This window comes from Mastomys coucha, unplaced genomic scaffold (genome assembly GCF_008632895.1).
Source record: "Mastomys coucha isolate ucsf_1 unplaced genomic scaffold, UCSF_Mcou_1 pScaffold12, whole genome shotgun sequence".
In the NCBI taxonomy this organism is placed as follows: domain Eukaryota; kingdom Metazoa; phylum Chordata; class Mammalia; order Rodentia; family Muridae; genus Mastomys; species Mastomys coucha.
In genome coordinates, this window is record NW_022196894.1 from 31,867,768 (window position 1) to 31,891,742 (window position 23,975).

Below are 23,975 nucleotides of genomic sequence, written 5' to 3' on the forward strand. Positions count from 1 at the left end.
CCATGTGTGGAACCATCTCTGATCCTCCCAGATTTAATGTCATGATCCTTTGACCACAATGCCAAACGCAACACCTCGTGTTCAATTGTTCACTTGCCATTCGTGTATTTAATGAATATTTATCAAGAGCCAGCTTTTGAGTTAGCACTGCTAAGATTTGGTGATGCAGTGGAGGTGTGAGACTGACATGTTTTTATCCCTTAAAGTCTGCTGGAGAAGCCAATCACATGACCTTACAGGTTCTAATGTAATCTCTGAAAGCAACTGGCACCAAGCCATGCTGCAGCCATGAGACACTGCTGGAATGACCTCCTGTTAGCTCTGGTTTTTCTGTATTCTCCTTGATGCCAATTGCTTGACCTTTGTGACAACATACAGAAGTAACTCAGTCCTTCGACAGATCAAGGAACTGAAGACCAAAATCACAAGGCTGTCTATAAAGTAGAGTCTGAAGAGGCTTACTGTGTGCACAGGTGTTTAGATTTGTCCCACACAGACTTCCTTCCCACATCTTGGGTCTGCTTGTTGGACAGCCAGGTGACAAACTCATTGATTTTATCATCTTTCTTCTAACATATTTCATTGCTTCAACTCTATTACATGTCATATAGTGTATTATGATAATATAAGCTACAATGTGAATGCATCTTAATTGTTTACTGGGTCTTACTCTTCAGAACTTGGGGGCTGGACAGAAACTTATAGCACGTGCTAGGTCTCCATGTTGGTACATTCGTCTATAGATACATAAGTGATGAGCTATTTTGAAATACTACATACATGTAAGAAATGCTTTTTGTCATATCCCATGACACTCAAGGTTATTAGTGCATTAAAAATCAAATTATGTGCTTATCAAGAGGCAAAACAGAGAAGAGGAAGATAAGATATAGACTGAGAACAGATATTTACATATATAGCCCACATAGACTAATAACTATATACTCCTAGTAGTACATAAATAAATAAACAAATAAATAAATATTCCAAGCAACCTACTAGAAAAAAATAGATAAAAATCTTGAGTGGAGACTTTGGGCAGGAGGAAATTCAAGACTGTTTCAAGGATGTAGAAAAATGTGCAGTCCTATGAGGAATCAGAGAAACACAACTTCATCAGAAGCAGGCACTACTCAGCTACTAGGTCACAAGAGGGTTCCCTGCACAGTGGGTGGGATGTAAATTGGCTCAAGACTCATGCACAACCTACCACTGGCAGTTCCATCCCTAGTCCGACATGCTACAAAAGCTGAACTATGAATGCCAGGATATATGTAACAAGGATGCTCACTACAGAGTTATTGGAAATAGCCTCGATGCTCTGTGCACAGAATGAACAGAGTTTAGTATATTCACATGAAAATGAACAAACAGCTGTACACATCAGCATCTATGGATCCCACTGAACAATATTAGTGATGAAATTGAAGCAGGAAAGAGCATGGAGTCTGATTCTAGTCAGAAAAACTACATTACTAGTCACATTGAAAGTATATTACCGTGGGGCATTTACATAGAAGGTGAGGTCATAGATTAAGAACATTATGGTCACCCCTACGGCAGGAAACTTAGGGCTGCTGGGGGATTCTGCTGAGGGCACCTGGGGGATTCTCGGAAATGGGTGGTGTTCTACTTCAACCTCTGCATGGTTGATATCTGTTTATTTTATACTTACCCACTAATGTCTTCAGTTGTATTGTGTACTTTAGAGTACATATTTCATACTTGGAAAAAGTTTAAAGTTTACTATAAATCAGATGTTTATAATTAAGAATGTATCTTATAAAAATAAGTTTATATATAATAGTTATTCATGAGCCATAACTCTCATAACTAACATAGATTCCATAGTATATAAAAATACTATGTAATATTATATAAAATTATTGTAATAAAAATATCATGTAATGTAAAACATAATGTAAAAATAATATGTAAGATATACTATGTGTAGTATATAAAATTAATAGAAAAAGAAACAGGTGCAATATTCACAGTCCAATAAAATGTGAAGGCGCAAGATGAATAAAGATTACTTTAAGTCTGATTAGAAAAGATGGTCTTGATGGCAGATGGCAACTTTGCGAGGAAAGCAGCAGAGAGGGGCACGGCTGGGAAGTATGGATTGGTGTAACAATTGGGCAGAGTTAGTTTACATTTCCATCACATCAAACTGTAGATTCCCCTTGATACAGTGTTTCTACCTCTAGGGAGTTAACTTGTTAATATAGTCACAAGTGTGAAAAAATGGGATCTGCACAGGATATTAATTGCAGCCTTGTTAGCAATGGCAACAGATTGGAAATATCCTGCATTCCCATCAATAGAGGACAAGTTAAACAACCGTGGTGTTGTTGTGATTCAGTGTGCCACCGTCAAGAAATGAAACAGCTTCATGTACTGCTATGGAATGACTTTGCAGACTTCTTACATGGCAAAATATAAAACAGTACTACGTGCTACCACTGTTTGAAAGGTTTTTTTCACATTTATTTATTTATGCATTTATGCCATGGCACACATATGGAAGTCAGAGAACCACTTGCAGAAGCCTGTCCTGTCTTTCCTTCTGCCAAGTGGGGTTCAGCCATCGAGTCCAGGTCACTGGGCAGCAAGCACCTTACCCACTGAGACATCTGAATAGACCCAAAGGGTTTTTTTTTAATAATAAATAAGTGTATAAGGTTTTATATTTTAAAGGAAGGTCTCTAGAAGAATATATGCACCTTATACTGGATTAATGCCTCAGTAATTCACTTAATAACCCAGAATATATCCCATTAAAGAAAACAGTCTGAATTAGGTAAGCAAGAAGGAATATAAAACGGTTTGGGTAAAGGATGATGCAGGAAACTTCTCTGTGATTCTGTAATCCCCTCCCTCCCCCAAGTAGTTTTTAAAAGTCTGATTCTATATCAAAATAAAATGCTTTGATACAAATGTTTCAGAAGGCCCACTCTTTGACATATTACCCAGGATTAGAATTAATATTTTGGGCTCAAAATTGATACAAAGGAGAACTGATAGGAAGATGAACTTCAAGGCAAGGACATTTTTGACTTTTAGTGTCAAAATCTTCTCAGCTCCCAGGCTAAATCTGTCCTTCAAAGTGGCATTGTCCTGGTGTGGCTGAATTGTATCTCAACAGACACATTTATTATGACAATTTCTCTGCTGCTCCCCACAGCAACCAGCAGAAAGCAGGAGTCCACACGCTTGCCATCTCACTTAAGGAACACACCAGGACCTGCGTGGCCACCTACGGTCACATGTAACTGTCCTGTATAGAGTAAATCTATGGTTCTGGTAATCAGGGGAATTCAATTCAACCACACTAAATTAAAAATAAATGAATCCAGTGTGGTAAGACATTTGACAGAATTTTCTGTTCTCCTCTCCACTGCTTTAAAGTTAAATGTCAGAGGATATATCCTGAAAATGCTTCTTTTTGGGAGTTGTGAAGGAAAATTTCATGAATGGGACAAAGATTTGCTGTTGTCACTAGGAAAAGAGAGGTGACATGGTGGACTCTGTGCTATGGGACTTCTTGAACCTTGTTAAGCCTCAGCATTAAGTCCCTACAAAGGAGGAGACAGAAATCTAACCATCCTATGACCCAGAAATGGCTGCTCCAGCATAAACAAGGGCAGGCTTGCATGAGTGAGGAGAGGCTCCAGCTGAAAACAGGGATAGACACTGTCTAGGGTCTGATCCATACGGTCCTGCAACTACTTACAACAACAGTTTCTCTCATAAAGACAGTCAATAAGCAGAGCTGGCTACCTCTCTCAGGGGGTACCTGTTGCCTGTGGCTCCTGGGGGATGTCCCATGGTAAAACTTATATCCTTACTGTGGCTCCACGGAGAAATCCTCCAAGGAAGGTGTTTTGATTAGTTTCCTTTTCTCTGCAATCCTGCTTCCCAGCAACAATGATCACATGGCCTTACCCCAATGCCATCCACAGAAAGCTACACTGCCTTCCCCCACAGTGGTCATGACAGACATGTTGCAGAAGCCAACAGTAATAAAGAAATTAGCACTCAACTGCCATCAAGATAAACCTAGGCAAGAAGCTTCAACCAGGGCTCAAAGTCAAGAGTCCGGGCAATACTGAGCCACCTGTCAGCCCAGTAGGTTCCCTCTAGAATGCTACATTATAGCAACAGGTACTGTGGCCTGTGCTTCTCACCACAGTACATTTGCAAAGAAGGAACATGAGCTTCCACAAAACCACAGGCTCAAACCACAGTCAGTCTGTGCTGTCTATCCCACGCTGCGCTGAACTCCTGTGCAAAGTTTCTGCTTGAGATTTCCAAAAGAGCTCTCTGTGAGTACCACAGTCCCAAGCCATTGCTCTGAAGAGCAGGAGCTCTGAAGAGCAGGCTTCCCACAGTTTGATAAGCCCACCTATTAGGCATTGTTCGCCCTCCCTTCCTTCCTTCCTTCCTTCCTTCCTTCCTTCCTTCCTTCCTTCCTTCCTTCCTTCCTTCCTTCCTTCCTTCCTTCCTCTTTAAATGTACAATACTTTTTCCCACCTAAGACTAGAGCGGGAGCGGGTAAACATAACACTGGCCAGTCTCTGTGGAATTCTCCAGAACAACCCTTATCCTGAAAGCTTCCACTTCACTCTCCACCTGTCCTCCTAGCTGTGTCCACCTGTCCATCTGTCTCCCTGTCCCCAGCAGAACATGTGGGGTTGGAGGCGTACTTACTTGGGTCTTGCTTGCCCCGGTCTGCCGCCAGCTAATACACTTGAACATTGTGGCTTGCTCTCAGATTTGCTTTTGCCTTCCACCAAAATGTTAACAATGAAATTGCATTTCCCCCCACGTGCCCACGTGGGACTATAGCAGGGTTGAGTTGGCTCCGGAAACTCTCGCTCCTCCCAGGCGGCTCCCAGATAGGGATCAGCCTTGCTGCATCCCAGTGCTCACTGCCAAGTGCTCAGAGAACAACAGGAATCTTCTGGGGAGGCTGAACGACTCTGGGGTAGAATCACACCCCCACCAAGGCCACAGCGTGAGTCACAAGTACTTGGTGTTGAAGAGTCTGTGATAGCCATTGCCAGCCCAGAGCCAAAGTATTGATGCAGCGCCTCAGTGCGACTTATTCAGGATTCCTGTGGACTCCTGGGCATATATAGGGGTTTGGGGGTGGGCAGGGCAGGAGCAGCTCAAGAGCGGGAGTAGTACTTGCCCTCTGCAGATCTACAAGCTGAATGGTGAAGGTCACAACAAAAGCATCATTTTAAATGATTTAACTTGGGTAATTGACTTGGGCCTGACTATCAGAGCTGTCATTAACTGGCATTAACCGGCTTTGTGACTCTGAATAAGTCACTTGGTTACTTGCCAATAGTGAAAGATGTGGGTTTGATGATTTCAGGGGCTTCTCTAAATTTCCTGTCTGTCTGTCTGTCTTTCTATTCCCTTGTCCCACTTTTCTTTCCTTCCTTCCTTCCTTCCTTCCTTCCTTCCTTCCTCTCTCCCTGCTTTCCTTCTGTCCTTCCTTCCTTCTTTCCTGCTTTCCTTCTTTCTGTCCTACCTTCCTTTCTTCCTTCCTTCCTTCTGTCCTTCCTTCCTTCCTTCCTTCTTTCCTTCCTTCCTTCCTTCCTTCCTTCCTTCTGTCCTTCTTTCCTTCCTTCCTTCCTTCCTTTCTTTTTTTAGACAGGGTTTCTCTGTGCAGCCCTGGCTGTCCTGGAACGCACTCTGTAGATCAGACTGGCCTCAAATTCACAGAGATATGTCTGCCTCTGCCTCCCAAGTGCTAGTTTCTCTAAATTTCTATAATTAGAAATTTCAGGCTCACCCTGAATGAGATAAGGCATTGAGTAATGACCACAGGCTTTACAAAACACAGCTCTACCATCGGTAAATTGCCCTTCCACTCCCCCTATTCTTGTACTGAGGACGCCTGTACTATGCCACCATCCAGAACTAAGACACTTTGTCTGGCATGGGCAGAAAACCCCTAAGGCTTCCTGTTACCTGTCTGGGCTCAACAAAGTCCTGCCTTTCATGACACTTTCTTGCTTTTTCAGATGATTGGCAATTTTGATGATGGATTTCTTTTGGGGAAACTTTTCAACAATGGAATGCTAGTGAGACTATGAAGTAAATAATGTTAGGAAGAGAGGTTTCACCCTATGTCTCAGGTAGTGGGCTTTGCTGTCCTCTGGTAGACTTTACAGAGATTAGAGCCACTCATATACACAAGGAACTTCTGAGAGAGAGTCTGTAACTATGAGTCCTCACACTTTGCTCAGGAGCTCTGGAAAGCCAAGCTGATGCTGTGACGAACATCACAGGTCTAAGGTAACAGCACACCCATCGATGGGGATCTGGGTGTCCTGACGGCCCTGAACTCCTTTCTTTGTTGACCACTGCTACCATCTCCCCTCTTTCAGCTACCTGTCCACCATGGAAAAGAGTGACAAGAAGACTATACTAGCAAAAAGATGATTTCCAAGTCTAGTCCTCTTTAAGAAAATACTAAATTAACACAAAATAAATCAGTAAAAAGCCCAAACCACATTTGGCGCTTCAAATCATAAAGTGGAAGTGGTATTATTTTCTTATAAGGAAGGACTAAGATATTGCAGAACATTGAAATCCTTTTAGTTGAGGTTTATGCTGTGACTATAATCTAACATGCTGAGTCTGAGGTGTGCCCAAGAATCAAGACTACATTGCTTTCATGGTTCAAGTTCTAATACATGCACTCCCAGCCTTGGTAGGTGGAGGAATAATTACATTCTTCCCAGGTATTTCTTTAAGAGCTTTCATATGGGATGGGAGGCAGCAGAACTCTCTTTATCTATGAATATTTTATGACTCTCCAGGCCCACTGAGTCTCAAGACTGCATAGTGGAAGAGCTATAGTTCCTTCCTCCCAGGGTTGCTTGGGATCCTAGCAGCCATTACAGGCTGGAGGACAGCAGGTGGCACCATTGCTGACCAGGACACCTGTTGTGACCACATGTCTCAAACCAAGGGGGCAATCCTTTTGATGGCTTTTAAGAATTTCTCTGGATGGATCTGGAGAATATCGTCCTGAGTGAGGTAACCCAATCACAAAAGAACACACATGGTATGCACTCTCTGATAAGTGGATATTGGTCCAGAAGATTGGAATACACAAAGTACAATCCACAAACCACAAATAACTCAAGAAGAAGGCAGACCAAAGTGTGGATACTTCGTTCCTTCTTAAAAGGGGGAACAAAATACCCATGGAAGAAGTTGCAGAGACTAACTATGGAGCAGAGACTGAAGGAAGGACAATCCAGAGACTGCTCCACCTGGGAATCCTTCCCATATTCAACCATCAAATCCAGACACTATTGTGGATGCCAGCAAGTGCTGGCTGACAGAAGCCTGATATAGCTGTCTCCTGAGAGGCCCTGACAGTACCCGCCTAATACAGAAGTAGAGACTCACAACCATCCATTGGACTGAGTACAGGGTCCCCAATGAAGGAGCTAGAGAAAGGACCTAAAGAGCTGAAGGGTTTGCAGCCCCTTAGGACGAACAACAATATGAACTAACTAGTACCCTCAGAGCTCCCAGGGACTAAACCACCAACCAAAGAGTACACATGGTGGGACTAATGGCTCTAGCAGCATGAGTATAGCAGAGGATGGCCACGTTGGTCATCAATGGGAGGAGAGGCCCTTGGCCCTGTGAAGGTTTTATGCCCCAGTGTAGGGGAATGCCAGGGCCAGGAAGCAGAAGAGGGTGGGTTGATGAGCAGGGGGGGGGGGGGGGGGAATAGGGTTTTTTTTTGTTTTTGTTTTTTATTTTTATTTTTATTTTATTTATTTATTTATTTTTTTGGAGGGGAAACTGGGAAAGGAGATATTGTATGACATGTAAATAAAGAAAATATCTAATAAAAAAAGAATATCTCAAGTAAAGCACATTACTTGGCACTAGTTTCACATTGCTCAATCTCCATACTGACAGATATTCAGCTTTCTCTTTAGAGGCAAAACACTGCAGCTGATGGTCTCTTAAAACTTTAGGGAGCAGCCCCTTTGGGCTCTTAGGTCCCTGAGTCCCACACACATTTCAGATAGGGTCTCATCTGGTCCTTCAGAACTGTAAAAAAGGCAGTCACTGCTCTCTTGGTATAGACCCTGAGACAGAGTTGTGATATAATGTGACCGCTGCAGGTGATAAGCAGGTCAATGTGGAGTCTAGGACTAACCTTAGGACCCATGCCCCTGCTACCGCATCACTATGCTCCCCAGGGCAGATGCTACTGCACCTACATAGATCTTTCCTGACAATGCAGCCACAGCCCTTGTGCCCACTGACTGCTCATCTGACACAAAAGACTAAGGCCCTTGGCTCAGGCAGGGCACAGTTGGCAATTCCTGCCTGGAGCATCAGGAGGAATCCGACTGAGCTTCATACCATCTGAACACATCCATATATGCCTTGCATACCTTCAATAGATCACACGCATGGGAATTTCAGATAAAACTCTACATGTGAGGAGTAGGACTTAGGCTGCATTCTTTGAGAAGCTTTTTATCCACCTGTATTCATGAACTCTTTAGTGGAACAGATTCCCCTTCTCCCTGAGTGATCTGTACCTTATCCATCCAGAATAAGTTTTACATCTAATTAAAACAGACAAAGTGTTTATTTCTGATGTTCTTAGCAGGACATGGAGATGCTATTCTCTTTATTTCTGGATGTTTTCTTTTCCTACACTCAGGAATGAAAGCTGGAGATGGTGAGGCCTTGCCTCATCCACTGTTGTACTCTTGGCATAGAGCACCTGACATAGACCAGGCAGGCTTCACAACTGTGCATGAATGAAGAGAGTAGGAATATGCTGGTGTTGGGCTAGGCCCCATCCATGCACCAACACAGGGTCTAGGTCTCTACCATGCACGGATGTAGGGGTTATATCTTTAGGAAGATACCCACTCAAGGGCTACATCCTTACCAAGCTACCAATGCAGGGAAAACATCTTCATCAACTCAGGAACTAGGTCCTTATACAGGTATCAACTTAAAGCCACAGTTCTCTCTCTGACTCCCGCCTTGTTCCTTGTGTCCTGATACATGATCTCTGTCTCTCTGTCTCTCTGTCTGTCTCCCTTCCTCCCTCCCTCTCCCCCTCTTTCTTTCTCTCTTCTTCCCTCCCTCCATCCCTCTCTTCCGCCCTCTCTCTTCCCCCCTCTCTTCCTCCCCCTTGCTTTCTCCCCCCCCCCGTGTATGCGTGTGTGTGTGTGTGTGTGTGTGTGTGTGTGTGGTGTGAAAACTATTAGCTTCTAATGAATGCCAGAGGAGTCTATACTCATAAGGCTTCTGTGAGTAGGCTGCCTTGTCAAAGGTATCATGTCATGACTGCTATCAAAGTAGTAGGGAATTGTGGGAATCGTTTGCTTTTTCCTCAGTTGGGCCTTTGCCACAGCTGTCTCCATGACTTCCTTCCCAGTTAGTGAAACAAAACTGATCATAACCCTCCACACTGAACTGATGATCCAGAGTTAACACCACTGAGTCAGCTCCTCAAGCCTCCGGGCTTCTCCTCATTCCCTAGTCTACCCTGTCTCCTGGCTCACACCAGCTAATTACATATTCTGATCACACACTGGTTGTGAGATGCTCCAGCAATGTTTTTTTTTTTTCTTATTACTGTTATCATAAAGAACAGCAGCCATAATTAAATTTCCTTCTAATTTCTCTCTCTTCAGCTAACCTGGGCATGACTAGAGCCTAACAGTGCTTTTTGCATGGAGAATATTTCTTGTAGGATGAGCATGTGATATTTAATTCAATACATGTTTATCGACAACATCCACTGTGCTTGCCCTGAATGTATGTACCAGGCTCATCACAGCACACAATTTGTCCTCTGGAAGCCATCCATTACCTTAAAAAGATTCTTCTTCACTGACACCTACTCATCATTGCTAGATTCCAGTGAATCTAGATATTCGATGTGTGGTAGCAAACCCCAAGGTGAGAGGCTTTGGGATGAATGGGTGGGATGTCCTGCCCAGAGTAGACAGAGCAGGCTTGGCCCACTGCGGTCTACTGCGGGCTGAAGTAAGCCCTTTTGTTTGCCTTGAAGAAATAACACTTTTGTGTAGTACAGGCTTGTGGAAAACCTAGTTATGCAGATCCATTTGAGGATCAAACAAAAACAAGTCTGGGAGAGTTATTAGTGAGATTTATTTACTGAGGCGCTCAGCTCAGCTTTGTAAGGGTTTAATGCAGAATTATGAATAATAAACTGTGTTCTCACCAAGGAGGGGGACCCACAGAATAAGTCAATAGTCCCAGTTCCTCTGCCACAGGGAAAAGGGGTAGAATTTCCATCTCTTAAGGCCTTAAAGAAGAGCTAGACAAGGGGTTTCCATGTGGTAGTGAGAAAGGAGGCTGCATTCCCTTTCTTTAATCTTACTAAAGACAAGAGTATGGAGAGGGAAAAGAAGATTGTTCTGTAGGATGTAGCTAATGTACTAAATGGAATATTTTATATGCAGAACAGAGATGAGTCTGGACAAGAGAGTTGAGTGGGCACAAAGTTGTCATATACTTGGGTTACTAAGTCACCTGCCTAACTAAGTTTGGCCACAAAAAAAGGCTTGGAGATTTTATGAGCAGCACTGGGTACTCTACTAAATGTGATGACCATTTTAGGAAAAATTATGAATGCAGTAGCCCTACAGGATGGATAATATTCACAGACAGATTGTGAGTACAGGCTTCTTACCCCTCTAAATACCCCGTTTTATATAGAATTTACATGCTGAAGGAAGCCCATTGGAAGGTAGTTAGGAAATAGAATAATCTGGGGACATATTAATATAACAAATAGCTGGAGAACCTGAAGACTTCTAGTGTAGCCTTCAAAGACTTGAAAAATGATATGGCGAGAGTCTCCAAATATTTACAGCCCAAGGACCCACCACTGTTCAAAACTGTTCATTCAATGTCAGACATAAGTAGATCATAGTCTGTTAATAATAAGCCAACTCAGGAGTCAAGGCTAGCAACAAATATCTATGCCTGAGATTCCAGAGGCTAACATAGAAGGTGGAGGAGAAATGCCATTCTGTTTATAGCGAAGACAAGCAAAGAAACCACACCATCTTAGGACTAACACAGATAAGAAGCTGCTGACGGTTGCTGATAGTGATGAAGCCAGAGGTTGGCACTCTGCTCAAGAACTCACAAGGCTCCTCCCAGTTTGTTGACACATTGTATTCATACCTTAAGACTGAAAGTTAGCTTTTACCAAATGCCAGGCAGATATATACCACTTACGGTTCCCAGAGATGCTGTGAGAAAGTATCGTTACCCTACCTAGTGGATGGGGAAACTGACCTGTGATAACCTGGGCAAGCTGACAGGAGTGATATCAGAGCTGGGATTCATCCAGCTGTGTTCCAATGCTTTCCCTCACACTACAGCACACAGCACAAAACAGGCGATTGGAGGGGTGCCTCAGCCCAAAGTGGGCTCCCCAGCGTCCTTCAGCCAACCACTGACATAAATCAGCCCTTCGAATCTGAGGAAGAAGACCTGGCATTCTGAGGAAAATCTACTACTGTGAGGTGTCTCTACCCTGGTCTCCCTAAAGCCATTGTCATTGACCCTTCTGTGGACTAGGATCAGCATATCCGAGTCAATTCAGAGACTTTTATCTGGTCACCTGGAAACCAGGCTTCCTTGTCTCCTAGGAGAGGTGGTAACACCTATGAATTCAAGATCTCAGTGAATGATTTCACTGCTGGAGGGAGACATAGGTCGCCAGGGGCCACAATGGCTGCCTTGTCCTTACTGCTTTGGGAGAAGGGTGAGGTTATTTTAAAGGGTACTACACATTCATCAATAGCCTATTATTATTTCTGTTTGAGAATAAGTGGTGTTTTTTTTTTTTTCCTAAGGGGGACAAGCACTCCAGCTTACTAAGCTCTCTGCTCAAAATTTCTTTGTTTCCTTACTGTCTTAGGAAATAGGATGTTTGTATGTGTGGCTACTTCTGGAAACCTGTTTTTAGTTGCCTTTTCATCCTCTATTCCCTGAGACCTAACACTGTATCCTCATAATCTTCACTGAATTCACAAACAGCTCCCCAGGCCTGCTGCATGCTGCATGCCTGGAGAACAGCAGTGGGACAGACAGACACAGCCCATGTTCTCAGAGGGGACCAGTGGCTCGGCTATAGAGACAACAGGAAACAAGGAATCGCACGGATGGGGATTCACACTCCACAGACAGCGCACGTCTCTCCACAGTATCCAGCACAGAGTTTGGCACATGGCAGGTGCTCTGACAAAGCATGTGTCTGGTCTGTGTGTGGCATGTGTCGAAAGAACACCTGGCTGGATTAAGTCAGCACTGTGCGTTCAGTGGTACTGGTTGGGCCTGAGTTCTGGTTCTTGCTTTAACACTGACTATTAAATTTTTCTTGGGTGAGTTACTCAGTGGATTCTCAGTTTTACTTAGAAAAAAGTATAAGCACTAAAATCCCTCATATATAAAAAAGCCTGCTGTCAAAGGTGTAATCTAGCCCCACTTACCTTGCCAGCAAGAAAAGAAATAGACAAATGGTACCGGCCTGGGGTTTCTGTGTATGTCAGGATCCTGGGAGATGGGGTAGCAGTTGCGAGGGGCGAGGCCCCCAACAACAAAGCTAGAAGTCTGTGTCTGACATGGGCAAAATCACACTTGACTTACCAATCAGGGACAGCTTTAAAAAAGAACACTTTTATTCATAGGCTATTTTAGTTATCCTGTTAGACAGCAGACCAGAGGAGCCAGGAGAATACACAGATAGTTTCCTTTGTATTTTTATAACTAGGAAAAACCTCACATGTTCTATTTACTCTGCCCCTGAAAATGGCTTTCTTTAAACCATGAAAACAGCTGTCAGATGGAATTAACCTTGAATGTCCTTGAGCACGAGTCTATTAGTGTGGTTAGGGTGATGTGCCGTTCTTATCTCAGCAGGTCTAGGGACAGTCCCCATCAAGTGGCTTTCTTCCCAGTAAGGAAAAACCTCATAAATGTGGCAAGTTACCCACAGCATGGAAAAAAAACCTAAAATCAAGAACAGGCCCAGCCTACTGCCTGAGGTGGACGAGCAGCCAGAAGGACCTGGAAGAACCAGGGCCAAGCAGTGTCTGGGGAAGTCTGACTTCGCCAGTAGCATTACGGTATGCAGCAGTAGATTACCTCCTACCCTGGAATCTGGGTAGGTAAGTGTGAGTGGGTCAGGCAGCGGGCCCTTCCTCTCTCTGCTGCAGATTTCAATGGTTACTTTCCTCAGGCAGCTTGAGCAAATGCATGGGGACTGTGTCTTTCCTGCATTCCCCTCAGGGCTCCTCCTGTTGCTTGCTCCAAGATGTGGGAGACAGGTGGTCAGGTTTTCTTAGAGGATGGCTTTTATCTTTCATGGACCACTTGGTGGTTCCTCTGCCCTAAGCTCTCAGGAACTGAGCCTTGGGTACATGATCAGGGAAGGGGGTCTTTTACCCACTAGAGTATTTTTGGGTCAGAAGTCCCTACTGAGTAGTGTCTATGTGTCTGTTTCCCAAACCACTGGTCTAATTTTAAAATTTGCCCCAATCAAACCATTGTAAATAGGAGCCAGTCACAGCCATTTGTGTCTCAGGACACAGTTCCAAACTCAGCCTCTCTAAGGTCTACTCTCTTGAGGCAGGACAGTCCAGCAGAGGGATCGGACACCTTGCCTTTCTCACTGTTCACACTGTGTGACTGTCCCAAGTCCAGCTCTGTCCCTTCCTCTTTGGAGCCATGATACAGCTGGCTCATGCTGTTTGGCTCCAGAGCGGAAGGAACTCTGAGTACATTTCTCTAGGGCTGGTTAAACCAACCACAGCTTGGGGGAGAGGGAAGGCAGGCGGGGACTCTGTCTTACCTTGTCACTCTCCACTGTGTTCTGAGAGGTCCTGGAGGCAATGGATATGGTATCTGGCTGGCTGCTCCCATCCCCTTGGCTGTCACCATCCTCTACCCCATCCCTGCAGGAAGAAGAGAGAAAAGAAACAGGGGTGGGGGTGGGGGGAACCACTGTGGGTTTAGAGAACACAAGGTTTTCTCAGCTGGGTTGACAAAGTAGTGCCTGAACACTCCTAGCAGGGACTGTGTAACATTATCCTGTTTATGGGTACAGAGTAAGAGATTTTGATGAAAGCTCATTCATTTCAGTAAGCCCATGATCACTACATGACCTAGCACTGCACAACACAACACCTGCCCTATGTTTCTTCTGGCCCATACAGCAGATGGGGCACTAAACCAATAACAACAATAAAACCAGGAATGAGACTATTATAGGCAGGAGGATGATGTATCTCACTTAGAAGCAGGGCTTCTAGCCAGCCAGTGGGCTCCTTTGCAGAACCATAGAGTTCAGGGTTCTGCATGTTATAACTAGGATGGGGGTTGTCTTGCTGCGGGTATAGAAAACACAAACAATGGACAAGATATTCTTTTTCTTTGTCTAAGATGCAGTCATGCTGTGCTATTCACGCCAGCCTTGGGTTCCTGGGTCCAAGCAAGACTCCTGCCTTTGACTTCCAAGCTGTTAAGACCATAGGCATGTGTCATGAAACTTAAGATGGATTAAAAAATAAAACCGAAAAAACCCTCGAGTTTCTTCTGCTGGAGAAAATGGGTTGGGCTATTTCCTTATGGGAAGGTTATCTCTAGCAAAGTCCTGATGGATAATTAGCTCCTACATATGGAGCAGGTGTTCACTGTCTTCTTTCTGGTGGGTCTGATTTTATACTTATTGGTGATTTCTCCAGGCCTGGGGCCACATAGGCTATGGCAGCCTTTGAGCCGCTCTGTTCCCTGGTGCCATTCTGGTACTTGTCACCTCTTCCTGGGCCCCAGCACAGCATAGCTTTGATACCACATTGCTCCCTCGGCTTCTCTGCCTTAGGATCGTGTCCTGACTCTGTGCTGAACCACCCCTGGAGGGAACGGTTGCCTGGGAATTTATGACTAGTCTGTGTTAGGGAAAACTTGGGAGATGTGGGCTGCGGTTAAAGGGGTTAGCAGAGGAAACCACAGTTATTCCCATGGACACTTTCAAAAAAGTCACTCCATGCTGCCTGTAGAGGGGTAAAAGCCTTGAGAGATGAGGAACTGATGCTGGGGAATCCTATTCCACGGGCTGGTGCTGCAGATAATGACTCCACCTCACTGAGTCCGAGCGATTACCATCTGGTATACCTGTGAGTGTATATGAGCATGTGTGTGCATGCATGAGGGTGCCCATGTATGTGCACGTGTGTGCATATGTTGTCCTTCTGACAAAGGGTTGTTTCTCCCATGTAGAACATTTCTAAGTTGGCTACTTTCTCACCACCGCTTGTGGGCTTGGAAAATGCCAGCTTATTTTAATAGCATAAGCCACACATTCGTAGGAAGGCAAAAATCTGCTGTGAAAAGAAATCATGTGACACATCTCAAAACCAAAAATAAAAGGACTTTCAGATCATCTGTTGTTTTGGATGGTCTGGGCCATCGCCCCTCCCCCATTTGTAGATGGCTGGGATCTGGCTGTACTTTCTGCTTCCTGCTGTTCTGGCCTATCATGGACTCTTCTGGTCTACTACAGATGAAGCCAGTTCTGGGGGCTGAAAGGGCGATCAGGAGTGTGGGTAGCATCGCCCATACCCATGCAGTCCTCCATAAGCTCTGCTGCTATATCCAGGAAGCCAAGCTGATGGAAGTACACACCACCTGGTTGTTCTCTGCAGAGTCTATATGGGTCCTTTCCATTCCATGAAGGATAAGAGAAGAAAGAAGTAGGGGGCAGAGAGGAGGTGGCAGACATTTCTAAGACATGCCCTTCATGTGTTCTAGAAACTCTCCAACTCTTTCAGATTTGCCTCAACTAAGTTTCCTTCTCACAGAGTTCTGTCAATTCATTCTTTATACTGTATTCCTTTCTACATTGTGAAACAGGAGCTCCCAGAAGTAGGGTTTCTCTCTCCAGGATTAAAATAAGGCTATAGTCTGGACCCAAGTACATAAAATTAAGACGGATCCTTTTTTAATAGACTCATACTTGGTCCCTGCAGCAATGGGGCAGTGATCTGATCCTGGCCATCACTTTGGAGGTGTCTCTGTCTCAGTCATACCCAACTTCGGGTCACTACCTCTCTTGGTGCTAACATTCCAGTGCCATGACTCTGCCATGGTTCAGTATCTGGTTGATACTGAAAGGTCAACTAAGTCCTCCGGCTTACACCGTCTGTGACCTGGGGAGGCATGGAGAGCACACCACCACTGTTCTGACAATGACTACTGCTCTCAGAACACCACTGTGCTGTGTATTTTTGTTTTCAAGATACATGTAAAATTGTTGTATGATTTCCTCCAAAGGCCCTTCAGCAGAGCTCTTGGAAATAATCATGCACATGATGACTTGAGAAGGGAATAGCTAGGAAGCCATCTACTGGCTTGGAGGAAGCTAGGGTTCAGAAGGGCCCAGACACCCAGCACATAGGTACTCTTCTTCCTGAAGCCATTAGTCACTGAGAGCAAGGGAAGAGGACTCCTTAGGAGAGGCAGAGATATCCTTGACACAGTAGCCTACCCCAGTGTTGCACAAAACTCCTCACCCTCTGACCAATGTGGAGGCCTCCCTGCCCATGGCACAGTTCTCCCCAAAGCCTTCCCCAATGCCACAGAGAGCTATCACTGTCCCCTATTTGACTGCATTTATTCTCTCCACATGCTACTGTTCTTGTGTGTAATTCTATGTGCAACATATGGTTGTTGGAAGGTTCTTGGGAGAAGTAACCCAACTTATACTTCCTCTCATATTCTGGTAGCACACTTAGGCAAGGAGTGCATCCATGGACAGTAACTGAGAAGCTTAAAGAAGCAGAAGTTGCCACAGGCAGAAGCTGTGGGTCTTCCTAGATGGAGGATGGCAACCTTCCCACTAGAGATGAAGGGTTACCCTGTCCCCCCTCCCTCAGGGACAGGACATAGCAGTGGGTGGGGAAGGTGTTGGTTACCTCTTACTATTGTTCCTCAGTTTGGCTGGTGTTTTGGGGAGCTGGATTGGCTCCTTTAAAGCGCCTTTAAGATGAATGATCCTTTCCTGAATCACTTCTCGAATGTTCTTGATCCATTCCTGCTTAGTTTCGATGTTGGAAGCCTGGGGTACCACAGGGAGAAGCATTGAGAAGCCCAGCTCTTGTTGCCCGCAAAACCATGTTCACCTCTCCCCTACAGGTTTTGCTGTTATTCCACAGACACTGAATCTTTAGGGCAGCTTCTTTTGCATTTTATCCTTTGACCTTTAACCTCAGAGATGTGCAACTTCAAGACTCAGTGCAGATCCTACGGAGCACTTGTAAAATATTTCATAGTTCATTAGGCACTGACCAATCCGCTACTGGCTCTAGAGTTGGAGCAGGATCTGTTGCTCTCTGCCAGGCTTCCGTTACCCCTTGAAGTATGGATCTTACGGGGCCCTGGGGCACTTGGAATTGTGACATCTGAAAGCAGTGGCTATTTACCAGCAGGGTAATGGGTATGCCAGGATATTTAATAGCTGTCACACTCATATAGCCTGCACAGGTGACCATCAGTATTGGGGTTTCAGGCTGCTAAGTGTGCTGATTAGAAGTACTGCTCTCATGCCTACACTACCCTATTGCCTTCTGGGATCCCCTTTCAGGAATTCTTCATGACAGGTAGCAGTTATTCTGCAAATTAAGGGTGGACTCTGTGAAGCTTTTTGGCTGAGATGGGCTATCTGCTCCTTAGTGATGGACATTTCCTTGACTAGCAAGTGATCAATGGAAGCTCTATTTGCACTAACCCCACCTAGTCAGGTCAGGCTAGTGCCACCAGGAACGGGGGCTCAAAACCAGCCTGAACCTGGAGAGCTGAATGATGTGGACTCCCATGCTGCTGTGATTTATGGGAGCTTTTTGAACATACTTCCAGAGAATAAGGACCCTATCTTAAATGTGGTTCTTTTTATGGCATTAAGCAGAGCACCTTGTACATGGAGAATGTTTAGGGAAGTCTGCTATGCAAACACAGAGCAACTCAAGATGTTTTTGTTAAAAGGTTGGTTGTTCTTGCCCCTGGAAAGAGACATATGGACAGAAGCCAGTTGACTAGGCCTTGTTAAGGTCAATGTGTTATCTCCTGATCTCTCAACTCTCTATGAACTCAAGGAGAGTATCTGCTTTCAAGATCCTGGGCCTACCTTTATGGTCAAATTTGCTTCTCCATACCTGCATAAAGCTGTCATTCCCAAGAGAGGTCTGGTGGCTCACTAGTCTCTAGGCTCTGCTTTTGGGTATCTCATGCCTGCTTCCTTTACCCTACCCAATTACCCCAACCCTAGTTTTGTGATAGAAGAGAGCAGTACTTACTTTGAGCACTGTTTTATTGTCTGAGGATGGGGTGCGCCCAGACCACAAGGCGAATTTGCAGGGGTCGCCTTCTACATGTTCGGTCACACCCAGCTCTGAGGTCTGTAGACAGGAAATGCCTGTGAGAGGCGGGGAAGGGGAGGGCAGTGGGGGAAACTTAGGGCTGGGATAGGAAGGGGAAGGCAACAAAGAGGAGGGGGCCAAGGGAGGGGCTTCTGTCAATCAGGCTTCAATAGACTAGATATTTTGTTCATATACCCAGGATGAAAGGACCTGTTGGCATTTGCCTGATTAGCAGGGAGGGATGGTGGAGAGGAAGGTTTGCTAAAAGGAGACAGGAAGATCTTTGAACTCTAAGATAAAGAAGTGGAGGATGTGGGAGGGAGCTTTCCAAGTAGGAGGGCTGAGCCTCTGTCCAGGAGGGCTTTGGAGTAGAGAAGTCAGGTGAGCTGTATGTGTCTGTATCCCTTCTTGCCCATGGGTTCTACCAAAGCAGGGAATCTTGTCTTGCCCCGCCTGCCCCACCTACCAGTAGCTTGTTCTTGTAAACATATTTCGTGTGTCCTGAAGAGTCTTTGATCTCTTTGCTAAACACCAAGGAGATCTCAAAGAGGAACAGATGTCGCTCCCGCCCCTTCCGGATCAGCGACTTTGGGTCCCACACTTGAAAGGCATCCTGGAGAATCAACTCCCCCTGTACATCCAAGTTCTCATCGAACCCTGAAAAACACCCGTGCGCCCTGTGGAGTTTCTCCAACACTACCCTCATGGGAGGCTGTGTCATATTCCCCCCTGGAGAATGGATTTTCTAGTTGGCTATTAGCTTGCATAGAGATCTTATATACCACATCTGCCTATACAACCGTACTTAGGCATTTCCCATTGCCCATTCCCTGCACCATGTCTCTATATACATGTGTGATATGAGTAAGATTTTCTGAAAGCTCCCACGGGATGCTCCGCTCCTGATGTGAAAGGAGCCGGGGAGGGGGCTCCCAAACAGGCAGTCCCCAGAGCTTCTTCCTCCACAGCTCTCATTGTTTCTAGTTCTGAGTGTGGCTTAGGTGGAGTACTATGGTGGAGTATGCTTGGTTCTGCTGTATTTGTCATTGCCCCATTTCTTATTTTCCATCCTTAGAATTATTTATTGCTCCTAAACAGTGTTAGGCACAAGCTTTCAACATTTTTTTCTTTACTACTTCAAATCTTTCAGAAAGTTTCCAAGACTTCATGTGTACAAGAGTCACTGGGAAAGCATGTGAAAACATAGATTCTGAACACCCGTCTCCATGCAAGAGAGTTAATTCTGCGGGTGTTAGCCAAGTCCACAAATGTGCACTTCCAACCAGCTCTACTGCACAGGTCCACAGACCATACTGGAGAGCCTGGATTGAGACTAAGGGACAGTTTAAACGAATGGGGTTCTTCTAAAGGAGGACACCCAGCATTAGGGGACCTGGTGTACACAGGAATGAAGGGGGTGGAGAAAACTAACAACAGGAGCTCTTTCAGATGACTAGTGCTTGGTCTAGAGGTGATGACATTGGCTCCACTGCCATTAGGCCTGGGCATTCTTGTACTAAGGGTAGTCTCTTAGATGATGGTAGTGGCAAAGGAGGTATTGTGGGATGATGCCAGAAGAGAAAGAGCAGCCACATACTTATTTGCTTAGCATCTGCTTGTCAGACTGGAATGGTATGTCTTTACCCAGCTATCAAACTTTACTCCAGCCTTGTTCCTCCATGCATCTGTTTTACAACATCAAGGCCACATCACATAAACCTTACTTCATACTGCACTTGTTCTAGATGCCAAGAACATAGTTCTTGCTGACTGAAATCCTGTCAGGGCCACATGGCTGGGCTTTCCTAGGCTCCTAAGAAGGATAAAAGACTAGTTGCACAAGAATGTCAATATGTTGGATGCCACTTAACTCCTCAATCAAAAATAACCATAGTAGAACATGTATGTTATCTAATCTTTTCTATGTAAAGAAGCTGGGCCTTCTGGTGCACCCCTATAATTTTAGGTGTTTGGTAGGCTGAGAAAGGATCCCTGTTTCAAAGCCAGTCTGGACAGCTTAGTGAGACTTGGACTAAAAGAGCTGTAGATGTAGCTTAGCAGTAAAGTGTTCACTCATCATGGACAAGGCTTGGTTTCAATTTCAGTACTGAAAAAAGGTGTGTATATGCACGCATGTTTGTATGCTTGTTTGTGTGTGTGTGTGTGCACATGCATGAGCACACGTGTGTAAGATTGCTATCACTAAATTCACTGGTATATACTGTGTGTAACCTGCATTTCCTGCTATTCTGACTGTGAAGGAATATTCATGCTATGCATATGAGCAGGTCTGCAGGGCTCTGGTTTATAGTTTATAGTTTATAGTTTATAGTTTATAGTTTAAAGATCACAGCCTGTACTGGATATCTCATGTACAACAAGGCATCCACACAGCTAAATGGCACCTGGAGGCAGGTTAGCTATGCTGCTCCATGGCGCTCCTTATACAGGAAGCCGAGGACCTATTTAACAAGTTGTTTTGACTCCTCTTTTCCAGGCTTGTTCCTAGCCTGACTTCATGCCACTTCCCTCCATAACACAAATTCCCTGGTCTTAGGAGTGGAGGCGGCATCCCAGGAGGACTGGGGGATCAGCTACCTTCCAGCATGCTGACATGCATGGCATCATTGGCTTTCTTGGGGACACTGAGCATCACCTCCAGGCCATCCTTGAGTTCCCCTTTCCCTTCTTCACAGCAAGTTAAAAGTTCCTGGGGAAAGAAGTCCAGACACCATTAGGATCATCGCCCAGGTTTCCCAACCCTCTTTTTTTCTAAGCCACGGAGTAAATTATACACCAGCCTCACTGTCTGTAACAGTTCCCTCAGAGAGCTATAAAAAAACCCAGTAAGATGGGGATTATTGATTATTGCCAAAAACCTCAAAAGACCAGATGAGTTTTATCAGGTCCAGAAGAAGCCAATTCAACCCCGTTTCCAAAGGCTAGAATTTTAAGCCTAGAGTACGCTGTGACAGTACTGCCTTCCTGGAGAGGAATGAAGCCAATGAAGCACACTGCAGAAAAGGAAGGCATGAGGAACAGAGGGTGTGTAGCACTGCCTCTGTGGGTCTCTGCATGCCATGGCTGATATCACTGTCATGTACGGCCTCTACTATGTGAGGACTGACTTCTATCCTGCTTGGGACAATCTGAGGCTAGAGACATTATAGATCTATAACAGGTCAGAGTTTAAAAGAATGACAAGGATCAGGGATACCTGACCTGGGGCCAATGAATGAGATTCTGGATGAGGACTTTGATAACTACAAAGAGACTGGGGTAGAGAGAAATGCAGCTGCAAGGAGGCCAAACAGGGCCTGAGATGCAGCTGGGAATGCACAGCTGGGTGTCGCTACCCAAGCCTGTCCTCTTTCTTTCTACCTCTCCCCTCCCAGGACAGGATTTGCCTTACTTCCTGGGCATCATGTCCTCAGGCTCTCACCTTTCCACTGCAGTCTCACTCATCAAAATCCCAATGACAGACTCACAGTGTCTGCTTGGTAGAGGAAATGATCTCTTCAACCATCTTACTAGTTGCAAGACCATTTGAAATGGCTTTTGCCCCCAAAAAAGGTACGTTAGGAAAGAAAATGAGTTCAAACCTTGTAAGCAAAACTATGATGTCTCCTGCCAAATAAATGACAGGTTCTTGCCAGCAGGAGGGTATTTTTCTGTGGAATGCTCTGAAACAGGATGTATCTGGCTGGCCAGCACTTCCTGTAGTGATCAGACCCAGCTTTAATGGCATAGCTCTCTGGAAAGTGACACAGGAGTTGGCTAGGCGGTTCTCTAAGTAAAAAGCAACTATGCTTCTGTGGGTGGAGTGAGACTAAGAGGCACACCATCACTTGGAGATCTTGTGTGCCGACCTGGGCAGAACACATTCAGATGGTGCAGGAAAAGAACAGAGCCTCGCCCACGGTTCTGGATGACTTCCTGATTCACCACTGTCTTGGGATTATCTGTCCCACCAAGCTTATTAGTAAAGCTCTCTCCTTGGGAAAATAGTGAGACTCTGAAACAAAAATCTAGGCTCTGGATTTTCCTGAGTTATCCTGGAGACATTGCCATATGATCAAAGGAGTCTGGGTATTCAGGCAGAGCACACTTTGGGGGAAGTTGGAGTTCTTAGTCCTGTCCTTTCCAGTTGACATAATGTCATCATTGTACTGAAAGTTACGCTTCTCCCACCCAAAGTTCTGTGGTGTCCCCACCTTTTCCTGAAGGTAACACCCCCCACTTGGTTCTCAGACATTAACAAAGGAATGCCTAAGTTAAAGCACAGACGAGAGATGGGAAATACGCTTCAGTTTGCAACAGAAAACACCAATTAGTTCAATCCCCTAAGCAAGTTAACAAGTCTACCAATCTACCCGGCAGGCAGAGCCAATAAATTCTCCAGGGCCCTTGCAATAGTTCCTGATAAGGAGGTGCCTGCACATTTAATTTAGGCTCTGAAAAGGACAGCAGCAGCAGATTTACAGAGGATCAACCACTCCAAATGACATGGTTTCACTTTCCTGTAATAGCTAAGTGATGAGCCCCAGAGGATACTGACAATTAAAGATCAATTTATTTGGAATTAAACTGACTTCAAAGAGAAAATAAACACCATGTTATTTATAGTAAAGCTCACTATTTTTACCCATCAGGCACCCTGCCACCAGCACATTTTAAAGAGGCTAAAATTACATTTTTTACAATAATTTTACAGCTTCTCTGCAATAAAAATCACAACTACCTTATTTGTTTGCCTCTCAATTCCCTGTACAAATACCTCTCTCCCCTAAAACACTTAACTATGGAGTGGCAGTCTAGAGCCCAACTAACTCCAACTCTATTACCTTCCAAACCCCTTTCACATAACTCACCTAACTAGTGAACTTCAGCATCATGGTGCTAAAAGAGAGGCGAATGGCTGTATTTCTCCGAGAACAACATCTTAATAGATTCCAGATGGGCAATGTGGCTGGGAACATCAGTATCTATTTTCTTTCAGAACTCACAACCCTATCAATTCCTGCAAAGGCTTTGTAATAGATAAATCAAAAGCTACAAAAAATCTATTTTAAAACCAAAATTAAAAAATGATTTTATTTTCTGTGCGTGGGTGTCCATAAACCTCCCTGCATGGCCTTGCACCATTTGCATGCCTGACACCCATGGAGGCCATGGAATGGTTACGGACAACTCTGAGTTGCCATGTAGGTGCTGGGATGGACTCAGGGCTTCTGGAAGAAACAGCCAGAAACTTTTAACTGCTGAGGCATCTTTCCAGGTTCACACAAAAATCAGTTTTGAAAAAAGGCTATCAGCATGAGAAAGCTACCTTCGAAGGGCCAAGCATTAAGCAGGACAGGGAAGGAGAAGGCTGTTCACTGAATTCTAGGCTACAGTCTACAAGCTGAGAAGATTCTACAGCACCTGTGGCTTAAATGTCAGAATCACAATGAGGTTTTAGGAAAGTACTCCTTGCCCTAAAGCCTTATGGGAGTTTCTGGT

The 23,975-nt window shown here is 44.8% G+C and overlaps 1 protein-coding gene across 22 annotated transcripts in view; it reads right to left on the minus strand.

Moving 5' to 3' along the window:
- Nucleotides 1-23,975, minus strand: part of Kalrn (kalirin RhoGEF kinase) — a 604,914-nt gene that overhangs the window by 191,353 nt on the left and 389,586 nt on the right. For all 22 annotated transcript variants that reach the window (XM_031363740.1, XM_031363737.1, XM_031363736.1 and 19 more), the window contains exons 29-33: nucleotides 21,072-21,183; nucleotides 18,940-19,130; nucleotides 18,411-18,512; nucleotides 17,034-17,176; nucleotides 13,913-14,015 (exon numbers count right to left, since the gene is read on the minus strand). In XM_031363740.1, coding sequence (XP_031219600.1) covers nucleotides 13,913-14,015; nucleotides 17,034-17,176; nucleotides 18,411-18,512; nucleotides 18,940-19,130; nucleotides 21,072-21,183 — 651 coding nt within the window. The remainder of the gene's footprint in view (nucleotides 1-13,912; nucleotides 14,016-17,033; nucleotides 17,177-18,410; nucleotides 18,513-18,939; nucleotides 19,131-21,071; nucleotides 21,184-23,975) is intronic.